This window comes from Panthera pardus, unplaced genomic scaffold, assembly GCF_024362965.1.
Source record: "Panthera pardus isolate Hobbes unplaced genomic scaffold, ASM2436296v1 HiC_scaffold_3, whole genome shotgun sequence".
NCBI lineage: Eukaryota > Metazoa > Chordata > Mammalia > Carnivora > Felidae > Panthera > Panthera pardus.
In genome coordinates, this window is record NW_026526876.1 from 27,952,540 (window position 1) to 27,964,771 (window position 12,232).

General features: G+C 40.9%; 1 protein-coding gene across 1 annotated transcript in view; it reads right to left on the reverse strand.

Moving 5' to 3' along the window:
- MAP3K3 (mitogen-activated protein kinase kinase kinase 3) overlaps positions 1-12,232 on the reverse strand; it is a 60,814-nt gene that overhangs the window by 29,542 nt on the left and 19,040 nt on the right. Inside the window, exons 3-4 of the mRNA XM_019466590.2 lie at positions 8,737-8,777; positions 3,249-3,348 (exon numbers count right to left, since the gene is read on the reverse strand). Of these exons, the coding sequence (XP_019322135.1) occupies positions 3,249-3,348; positions 8,737-8,777 (141 nt within the window). The remainder of the gene's footprint in view (positions 1-3,248; positions 3,349-8,736; positions 8,778-12,232) is intronic.

Consider the following 12,232-nt stretch of genomic DNA (forward strand, 5'->3'; position numbering starts at 1 on the left):
GGCTCAGTCAAAAGATCATGCAACTCATGATCTTGGGGTTGTGAGTTTGAGCCCCATGTGGGGAGCAGAGATTGCTTAAAATAAATAAATAAAAAATAAAATAAAATAAAATTTCAAGACAACTCATGGAATGGGAGAAAAATTTGCAAATCTTATCACATCGTAAAAGAATTCCTTCCTGTAACATTCAAAGTATGAATAAACAAGAACTGTTGTGGGAGGTGGAGAGAGATAAAGAAATAACTGGAGTAGGCTTTAACTTAAACAAACAAACAAACTACAATTGTGCAAAAGTATGATATGGGTCTAGTATCCAGAATATATATAGAACTCTTACAACTCAACAGTAAGAGGACAAAGAATCCAATTCTCCTAATGGACAAAAGATTTGAATAGACATCGCCCAAAGAAGACAGACAAATGGCCAATAAGCACCAAAAAGACACTCCATGTCATTAGTCATTAGGGAAATGCAAATTAAAACCACAATGAGATACCACTTCGTACCTACTAGGATGGCTATAATTTAAAAAACAGATATGCAAAAACCCAAAAAGTAACAAGTCTTGATGAGGACATAGGGAAATTATAACTTTTCTATGCTGCTGGTAGGAATGTAAAATGGTACAGTGGATATGGGAAGGATGGACAGTTTCTCAAAATGATAACATAGAGTTACCGTAAGACAACAGTTCTACTCCTTGGTATATACTCCAGAGAACTGAAAAAAATACGTGCATATGAAAATGTGTACACAGATGTTTATGGCAGCGTTACTCATAATGGTCAAAAAAGTGAAAACAATTCCAGTATCCAGATGGATACACAAAATGTGGTTTCTCCATACAATGGAATATTATTATCTTGAAAACATTATGTTAAGTGCAAGAAGCCAAACACAAAAGGCCACATATTATATGATTCCACGTATATGAAATGTTCAGAACAGGCAAATCCAAAGAGACAGAAAGTAGGTTTGTGTTTGCCTGCCAGGTGCTAGGGAGAGGAGGGGACAGGAAGTGACTGCGAATGGATACAGGCCTTTTCTTTGGGGTATCTGGAGTTAGATAGTAGTGTTGGTTATACAACTCTGTACATATATTAAAAACCACTGAATTGTACAGCTTAAAAGGGTAAATGTTATGGTGGGTAAATTGTACCTCAATAATGCTATTAAAAAAATAAGTAAACATAAAATAAAATACCAACCGATTTCTCACATGTGGTTCTCAAATCCTGACGTGGCAAGGTTTAGAGGGCAAAGAAAAGAAAAAGGTTGAGGGATTTTTAAATTAATAAAATGTAAACTAGTCAATTCTTGGTCATTCACATTAGCAGAGCATGGAAAGACATGCATCATCTAAAATAATTACTAACTACTAATTATGTTTGGCTTTAGAATTAACATCTGCATAAATATTTAAATAAAGGAATGACTAACATTCTGGGAAGCCACTTTATTGCCCAAAGAATTTGAAAATGGATTTTGGGACATGTGGAATTCTTAATGGAAAGAGAAATGAGCACTAAATCAGTCAGTAAAGTCTTTCCTCACTAAAGAATACCTTCTTTAATGCTGATTAGCTGGCAGACTCCAGCCTTGCTTTCTATGCAGTGACTGAAGCTTGAGCTGCAATTTTTAAAAGTTCATCTGCATTACTTATTAACTATAGAGCTAGTGGTTTATTTTCCAAATCTGCTGTATTTCTAAAATTTGTCACAAAAAAACAAAAGATCAGACAGTCTTATTTTTGTTAGCTATTGGGCAACATATCCAATTGTAGTTGTATATTTTGTATAAAAGGGGATTGGGGGGTTTTAGCCAACAAATCTCAGCCCCTATAGATGTCAGCCCCAAATTATGGAAGAAATTCCTTTTTCCTCCAGCTGAAGGTTTTTTGCTTTTATTTTTTAAAGTATAGTTGACACATAATGTCACGTTAGTTTCAGGTGTACAACACACTGATTTAACAAGTCTGTATGTTATACTGTGCTCACCACAAATGCAGCTACCATCTGTTGCCATATAACGCTACTGCAATACCATTATATTCCCTCTGCTGTACCTTTTATCCCCATGACTTCTCATTCCATAACTGGAAGCTTGTATCTCTCACCTCCTTTACACATTTTGCCTACCTCTCCCCTCTGATAACCATCAGTTTGTTCTCCGTGTTTATGGGTCTGTTTCTGCTTTTCATTTATTTATTCATTTGTTTTGTGTTTTAGATTCTATATATAAGTGAAATCATATGGTATTTGTCTTTCTCTGTCTCACTTATTTCACTTAGCATAACACCCTCTAGGTCCATCCATGTTGTTGCAAATGGTAAGATCTCATCTTTTTTATGGCTGAGTAATATTTCACTCTGTCTATATATATACCATATCTTCTTCATCCATTCATCTATTGATGGATGGATGGACACTTGGGTTGCTTGATGGAGGAGATTCTTCACTCTTTAACCAATAAAACAAAACTACACAGTAAGGACCCAATTCTCAAAGAGCCAGGATGTTGTCCAGCTTTCTTGTCTTGTCCCCCAATTCAATTCCCTCAAGATGCACACTTTTTACTAGGCACCAACACACTGCCTCTCAGACTAATGCAAAGCATCAGCCCAAGCAGACTGTAGCCTCTAGTACCTTTCTTGGAGCTGGGAAAGCAGCCAAGTAACTGACACTCAAAAGAATCCCTTCCTGGGTGACAAAGTATGAAAAAATAAGAACTGGAAGGAAGGGCAGGGGACAGGAGGAAGAAGAGTTAAAGAAATCACTTGAGTAGGTGCTAACTTTGGAAACAAACTATACTTGGGAGTTAAACTTTGAGAGAAGAGTCCAGTATTTATGACTGTCAATAGAGGAACTACCCACCAGTTTTCCACACCTCTCCAGCCCCTCCTAAACCTCTGCTTCTTGTTAAGGTTGTGCTGGAAAGAAAAAGATAAGCTACAAAACATAACAGAGACAATATACATCCTGGCCCCAGTACCGTACCTGTTCCCACCATGGAGTATTAGAGCTACCACCACTGACTGAGCAGGCAGAATGGAAGTAGCTATGGAATCTCCCATGTAGCAAAAACCAGAAATCCCAGAATTATTGAAATTAAGGAAAGAGGCTCCAGAAAAGGAAAACCTGCAGATGATAGTAAAGGAACAAACTAAAATATCCGCAGTTAAGGAGAAAGAAAAAGGTAGTCAGCTGTCACCCCATCTTGTCTCCATACCATCCATCTACTTTCTTACCTCATTATTCATGTAATGAAGATCAAGAGGCTGCCCAAACACTGTTGTCACCTTGTGTTCCACATCTTCATATCTAACAGGCCGGCTGAATGCTATAATTCTGAAAAGGAATAGGAAGCATCGTTAATTGTATATTTTAAAAGTCAGATTTGGAAAGCTAGGACTTCTGAATATCTTCCTGTTCTTTTAAACATAGGATTCTCTTTTTCTCCTTCATACAGTTTGACTTTCTATTTTTTCTTTTCTTCTCTTACCTACTTTATTTTTTTTTTTTTACCTTTCTCCTGAGCATCACAAACATTGCTCAGTCCCAATAATTGTTCTACCATTTCAGCTCAGATCTTTCTATCAATGACAGTTCAGTATCCAAGCAGGACTACCTGGGGCACTTGGGTGGCTCAGTCAGTTAAGCATCCGAATTTGGCTCAGGTCATGATCTCACGGTTCGTGAGTTCGAGCCCCGCATTAGGCTCTCTGCTGTCAGTATGGAGCCCACTTAGGATCCTCTGTCCTTCTCTCTCTGCCCCTCCTCTGCTTATGCTCTCTGTCTCTCTCAAAAATAAATAAATAAAATTAAAAAAAGAAAAAAGCAGGACATCTGGATTTAAACATTAGGTTCTAAACACTCTTGTTAGGAAGAAAACCTGGAGACTGGAGCAGTGGTCCTGAAAACATGGTCTTAACTCCTAAATGACTCAACTCCAGGACTTGAAAGGTCTTATCCATTGCTGATGCCAGAGGAATCTCAATGCTGATTATCTTCAGAATTGAGATTTCCTACCTAAGAGTCAAAAGAATTTCCCTTGAGTTGGTTACATGCCTAAGTTTTTTTTTAACAAGTGACACATATGATCATATAAGTAGTGTTGATATTGACACTTTTCTAGAGAAACTCATTAGGTCAGTTCAAAAAACAACTTTTTTAAAAATGTTTTATTTATTTTTGAGAGAGAAACAGAGTGCGAGCAGGGCAGGGGCAGAGAGAGAGGGAGTCACAGAATCTGAAGCAGGCTCCAGGCTCCAAGCTGTCAGCACAGAGCCCGATGCAAGGCTCGAACTCACGAACCATGAGATCATGACCTGAGCCGAAGTCGGACACTTAACCAACAGAGCCACCCAGGTGCCCCCAAAAAACAATGTCTATAAATACAGAGTAGAGTAAGAACTTGTTCAAAGATGTGTTAAAAGAATCTGTCAATTAAACATCACAGCAAAATTTAAAACTGGGGACAGATTAAACATACAAAATGAATGAAACAGAAGAATGAAATATACAAAAAATTGACAAAATATTGGTAATATCAAATCTGGGTTACAGGTTCAGAAGGGTTCAGTATAACATTCTCTCTACCTTTGTATGCTGCTGGTAGTCAACAATTTTTGATGTACAAAAGCGGTCATATGGGCCCAACCCAATACATTACAACTTAAATACTTAAGATAAAAATAAACAATGAGATAAGTGAAAACAAGAGAATATCAGAAAGTAACTCATATATTCTCTCTCTCCCTCTCTCTCTCTCTACGTGTGTGTGTGTGTGTGTGTGTGTGTGTGTGTATACACACACACACACATACATACAGAAGAATGCATAGGATTAAAAAATATTGGAGTGGAGAAGGTCTTCCTAAGCATTATATAAAATACAGAAGACAAGGAGGAAGAAGGCAGATTTAACAACAAAAATTTAAACTTCTGATAGCAAAATGATCAGCCCTCAACAAAGTTAAGAAATATCAAACTTGGAAAAATAATCCATGCAAAATCAGTAAGACAAACAACCCAACAGAAACATAGACAAGGATATTATGACAATTCAAAGAGTTATTAATGACTAATAAACACATGAATTTATGCTTAATGTGATGGGGAAAATATATATCAAAACCACCTTCATCTCTTAGTAGCCTAGGCTGGACGAAATATGACTAGTGCTCGGTAGAGTAGCAGTATTCAGCCATGGAGCGTCTCCAGTTCTTGCCCTCCTCATGCTGAGAAGTGTGTGGTTTTTTTACATCTTCTCTGCTCCTCCAGAGTGGGAAGTGGTATAACCAGAGTAAGAAGCAATAAACCACAGGACAGAGGGATCTAAGCTACTGGATTTTAATGGAATCTGACCAGATAATTTCTTTAATGTTCTTCTGTGCCAGGCTGGCACAAATAAGTAGGCAGCATAAAAGCTTCCATCATCCTAGAACTGTACTATTCAATGTGGTAGCCACTAGCCACATGCAGCTGGTTAAATTCAAACTGATTAAAATTAAATTTTATACTGGTTCCTCAGTCTCACTAGCCACAAGGCAATGTGACCAGTGGTTACTATGCTGGACAACAAAGGTACATGACATTTACATTATAGCAGAAAGTTCTTTTGGACAACCTTAATAGCATACTTCTATCAACCAGTCTATCCTTCACACAAAGCCTAACATCCCAGGAAGATAATTTCTCCATAACTTTTCCTTTATCCATCACCACCTTTCATTTTTGGAAATTATATTGAATATATTAGTTCATATCCCACCTGGGAATCCATTCATACTGTAATCCTTGTATTTTTTTTTTCCCTCAAACCAACTGTGCCAAGGAATGATACTGTGTAATGCTATCTAGATATGGGTTATCTAGATATGGACGTTTTCTGGAGACTTTTGAGAGAATGGCTTTCCATTAATTCCTAATAGCAAATCATACCTCCTTCATCAGCATCTCAGCAACAGGGGCCAGTCTTCCTGAATAAAATACCAGGAGACCATTCATATGTCCCTAGCACACCATTAGAAAAGGATCAGGCTCAGATAAATTCTCCTGCACTGTGCCTGGCAACAAGCCATTCAAAACCTCAAAAGCAGCCCCAAAGTCAAGATGAGAAACCAGGACTATCAGCGTTGGTAAGATCGAAGCTGCCGCCATCACCCTGAGTGGTAGGCATTTTTAGCCAATGGTTCAAAGAGGGGACTAACACCTGTGACAACCACCCTCACCAGTGTCCAGACAGGGAAGCTTTCCAAGGGAAGGAGTTTGAATCTACAGTCCTCTTCTGCCCTCCTGGGGCTAAAAGGTAAAAGCGTTAGGAGCCGGATCCCTACCCTTCCAAAGCAAAGGGAAACAGAATGGATACTTAGCATAGGTGAAGGGAAAAAGACTATTTCTTCCCTCTTTTCTGTACATTCTAATTCTCTAAGGGCCTACAACATTTAGATATATACTATCCATATTCCCTGCAAAAAGTAAAGAAAGCCCACAATCATATCCTCTATAAAATCTCTAAGACATAAAACACATGAAACCAGAGCTGTCTGGCATAGTGCAGCTGCAACTTGGCTTCCTCGCACCAACTTAAAAGTCCTCAATTCCACACATAGTACACAAACAGTGAAATGCAATGGCTCCTGAAAACAGCTCCATAAAAAGAGAATGCACAGTTTTCGAAATCTTGATACCAACACTCTGCTGTTCAGGCTTTGAAAGGCCATTCCTACCTGACCACCTTAAATATTTGTGGTTTCGATCTGGCAGCTTCTCTGAAACTAAACACATACAGTTTCTCAGTGTACGTCTGCTCACTGTAACTACATACCACTTTGGGAACAGGAATTCAGGAGAGCGTAACCACATAATTAGGCTCCAACACAATTGAGCTTTTGATTTTGTATCTACTTCTGAAAACTCTCTGCCAGTCTGAGTTTGGCAATCCTTCCAAAACCCAGTCATGTCAGAAGTGTGAAAAGCAGCAACAATCAAGTGACAATTTAACTTCTCTGCTACTGGCAGGACACAGGATGAGCCGCTGGGGACAGAAATCAGACTTTCCTCCCTCCAGGCCTGAAACAGCCCTAGAACACACACCGCAGTAGCAGGGCTCTGGCTCCGCAGACCACAGTGTTTCCACCAGGCAACCTCTGACAACCTTGCAGGCTTGTTAATATATCTTTTTAAGGGAGAACAGCAGCCACATATCTGGACTTGTGCTAACAATGTTTGGAGGCACTAATGTCCTCTGGTGGAACTAATCTAATAGGAAGAGCTTATTCTCATGGGTTTGCTGTTCACATTTCCAAATGCTCAAAGCAAAGGCAAAAGTGGGGTATCTATGAGAGAGACTGGAATAGCAGGAAACATATTGAAAAGCACACTCAGGCACATATATGCCACATGCGTGCACGCACAGGGTCCCAATTATCCCATTACCAGAGTTCTGTATGCTTTTCAAAAGTTATTCCTTAAGTGGCGTCTGGGTGGCTCAGTCTGTTAGCATCCAACTCTTGATTTCAGCTCATGTCATGATCTCATGGTTGTGAGATCAAGCCCCACACTGGGCTCAGCATTGATAGTGCGGAGCCTGCTTGGGATGCTCTGTCTCTCTCTCAAAATAAAGTTTATTTAAAAGTTTTTCCTTAAGGAGCATCTGGCTGGCTCAGTCAGAACATGCGATTCTTGATGTTGGGGTTGTGAGTTCAAGCCCCATGTTGAGTTTAAAAAAAATAAGTTTTTCCTTAAATAACTTTAGAAATTAAGTGGAGTCCTATTTTTCTCCACTGAAAACTTCTATCTTGGCTTCCTACAAAAAACTAAATACTAACAATGGAGGAAAGGACAAAAGCGTTTCATAACATTACTTTCACTTCCCTAACAAGGTAAGACACTGAATATAGACTGAAAAACTCCCTCTTTCTATGTCCTCAAATGATCTGAAATCTTTCACAACTGACAGACTTGATGCAGCTTCCCATGACCCTGACACATTATAAAGAAACTTCCAAGTCACTAACCTGGCCCATCAGGTGGACAAAGCCAGGGGCCAGGGCCACTCTACTGGGCTGGAAATAGCACCACATCACAGGAGAATCTTGATCCTCTTTTAACTAATTTTTTATTTTTATTTTCTGAGAGAGAGAGAGAGAGATAAGAAGAGAGGGGCAGAGGGAAGAGAGAGAGAGAAGAGGAGAGGGCAGAGGGAGGACAGAGAGAGGAGAGGGGCAGAGGGAGAGAGAGAGAGAATCTTAAACAGGCTCCACACTTAGCATGGAGCCTGACATGGGGCTCAATCCCATAACCCTGGGATCATGACCTGAGTGGAAATCTAGAGTCGGACACTCAACCGACTGAGCCACCCAGACGCCTCCTGATCTCCTTCTGATGCTATCAGGTGGCACAATGTCAGTGTATCTGGAAGTCATAACTGAGTAGGGCTGGAGTCCTGACTTCCTCCCCTAGCAAAATGGTGGACCCCACAGGAGCAGAATAATAGCAGAAGAGTAAAAACAGTAAAAGCAGTTGAAATGGCTTCCATTCCTAAGACCAAAAATAAAGTTTAATTGGTAAGCCAAGCCAAAAGTAAAAATTGCCCTTTTATGCCAAATCAACCCCATCATCTAGCCAGGGAGCCCACAGGGATCACTCCAGGGAAACAGCTTCCATAAGCTCGATGCTTTCTGAGAACCGCAGCACACGTGAACACAACCACTGATCAGAAGGCAGACTTACCGCCTTTCCCCGTTGTGCTCAAACTTGATTCTGACGTCACTCTGTCAAAGGAATGATAGACAGGTTAGCGGGTTCTCTGGCATGTGTTATCCTGCCATTCCCAGGTAAGCTTCAGGTAGTCCTTTAGCAACCTTAGGCAAACATCCCTGATGGCTCCCGTTACAGCGTCTCTACCTCATACGCATTCCTTTCCAGTGACTTGTAGCCTTTGAGTTCTAACTTCAGGGGCAACAAAGCTCTTAGGACAAGATCTCTAAGTGGCTGCCCAGCTCAGCTGCTATGCTGACATGTCATTTCTAAGTTCATACACTCTATTTCTACAACTGGCTCTGGAGTTTCTCCTACCATATCACCTCCTGGCCAGGACACCTTTCCTTCTTGGCTGATATGACTGAAGAGAAAGAGAAATCTTGGGATGGATACTTCCTAGCTATAAGTCCACAAGCAAGTTACTTATGCTCTATGAATCTTAGTTTTCCATGTGTACAGTGAGGCTAAACATAGCTGATTTGAAGAGCTATGAGAACTAAACAACATAATATACACAAGATACCTCATACATAGTAGACATGCGGTTGCTGCTGTTACAATGGATTTCCATGACCCTTTCAAGACTACCCCTGGTGGCATAAAGCAGGACCCTGGACAAGTTACCTTAGAAGTGTCTCCAGATTTGTCTTAACTTATTATCATGGGTAGCCTATGGGTACCCCGTGGACCGTGTCTATCTTGTTTCTGTACTACCAGTGACAAGCAAAGGAAATGGTATCTAATATTTGTGCCTAATATTTATTAAATGGATTGAGCGAGAACAGAATTGAGTGTAAACGTCAGAAATAGGAGGAAGTAGAAGCATTAGAATGTTAAGAAACAAATCAAGGAGGAAGAAATACTGTAAAGAGCAAGCGAGTTTAAAATGGCAGGAAAAGGGAAGAGATATTACAGAAGAAAAGAACACGTATAGTGAAAAAATAAAACTAAGCCTGTCAGGATACCAACAAATTAACAGAGATGGAGGAAAGGAAGAGTGGACAGTGAGCGAAAAGTATACTGAGAAAGAGAAATTAATAGGCTGTGGCTTGGAAGAAAGAAGAAAGTTTCAGAGTATCTTTAGATGAGAAACACAGAGCAGACAGAGAAATCGACAGAAACAGGACAGAATGCGAAAGGTGGGGTGGGTACATAAAGAACTTCTTTTTCCCAAGAGATGAGAAAGCTAGAATTCTCTTATAGTCCACTGAACTGGACGAGTGGTTCTAATTTACATCCTAAAAATGACTGAGGATAGGGCACCTGGGTGGCTCAGTTGGTTAAGCCTCTGACTCCTGGTTTCGGTTCAGGTCATCATCTTGCAGTTTGAGACTGAGCCCTGCGTCAGACTCTGCACTGACAGTGTGGAGCCTGCTTGGGATTCTCTCTCCCCTGTTCTCTGCCCCTCCCCCACTCATGTCTTTTTCTTTTCCTCAAAAATAAACTTTTTTTTTTTTTTTTAAGGCTGAGGTGGTTTAGTTGGGTGAATATCTGACTTCGGCTCAGGTCACGATCTTGCATCCGTGGGTTCAAGCCCCACCTCTGGTTCTGTGCTGACAGCTCAGAGCCTGGAGCCTGCTTCGGATTCAGTGTCTCCCTTCTCTCTGCCCACCCCCCTCCCCTCTGCCCCCCACCAAACGCCGCTTGCACTCTGTCTCTCTCTTTCAAAAAATAAAATAAAACATTAAAAAAATTAAAAGAAAAAAAGGCTCAGGACCTCAAAGAGCTTTTGTTTGCATATATTGTATCCACTGATATTTGCCACATTAGAAATTAAAACAAAATTTATATTTATTTTGTTCATTTTAAAACAATTTAAAAAATATTACATGCTAACATAAACACAGTTATAAAAAAGAACTATATTTTTAGAGTTTAGTGACAGAATACAAATCTCCTTAATGCATGGCTTAATAGGAGACAGCTGGATTCTCATGTCAACTTCTGCTTTTAATCTGTTGTGATAATACGTATCATGCAGCCGCTGGAAAACTCTACTGTACATTCTTAAGAGATTGAGGGTAAAAAGGGCAAGTAACATTTTAGTATTAATATGAAAATAGTTTTGACCTCACGGACCCCCTGAAAAGTTCTTGGGAACTTCCCAGGGATCCCTAGACCACAGCTTGAGAATCATTGAATCAAAATATAATAATGCCACCCTCTATCCCATTATTTTAAAGACGAGGTGGAATTGGGGCTCAAAGAGCTTCATGTCCCTGAAAAGTTCATATACCAAACAGTGGATGGCAAAGCTCCCGCTCTGCTGACCTGCAATGTGACAACTCTTCAAAACACAGCTCTGATCTTGCCCTCTCACTCTTTAATGTAACATGTAGACCACTTCATCCATTAATAGTATATGACAATAGCTAACATTTACTGAACGTTTACTATGTATTAAGCCTTGTTCTAAGCCTGTTACATGTATCAATTAAGCAAATCCTCACAACAAATACTATTATTGTCCCTATTTTACAGGAGAAACTGAGTGACAATAAAGTTAAATAAGTTCCTTCAAGGTCACCATGCTTTAAAGAGCCAGGATTCAAAACCTGGAAGCCCAGCTCTTAACCATCATGTTTTGCCACAACTTAAGTGTCACACAGGCAAAGGAGGTTTATTTTGGGGCACCTGGGTGGCTCAGTTGGTTAAGCGTCTGGCTTCGGCTCAGGTCATGATCTCACGGTTCATGAGTTCGAGCCCCGCATCGGGCTCTGTGCCGACAGCCCAGAGCCTGAAGCCTGCTTCGGATTCTGTTTCTCCCTCTCTCTCTGCTCCTCCCCTGCTATCGCTCTCTCTCTCTCTTTCTCAAACATAAATAAACATTAAAAAAATAAAAAAAAAAAAAGGAGGTTTATTTTACTCACAGACGCAGAGCTTCAATGGGACCTTATTTCTTGGAACTCATGGAGGAGATGGGAGTAATAATGAAGTCAGAACCAGGACACTGAGGTACCAATCATGCAGCAAGCTATGGGGCCTGGGGAGCCAGTAGGGGATGCTTTGGCTGAGGTTGTGAGTAGATGGGGATGGAGGAAGTAGAATGGAAAAGCACCGTGCCCCATCTGGTCTGCACTCTAGGTGAGTGTAAGTGTGTGTGTGTGTGTGTGTGTGTGTGTGCGCGCACGTGCAGGCATGTGCAAGCAGAAAGGTGGGGCAGTGCTGCAGAGAAAGTTACTGTGTGGATTTGAGGTTTACACAGGTGACAGCAGTTGTCTGTCCTCTTTTTCTCCTTCCCTGGAATGCTGAGCAGTTAGCATGGCAAGGGCCCTCCACAGCACAGTGCCCCGACATGCCGCTGCACACGGACGTGCCACCTCCAGCTGCCTACACTCTCTGGTCCCACAGCTGGCTCGGGAGTACCCGAGCGCTCACCGAAGTCTGCAAACCTGTCTGCCCCCGCAGGGGGGCTACCAGAGCCTTTCACCTGCTGCTGCTCACAGTCCAGCACACCATGGTGTAG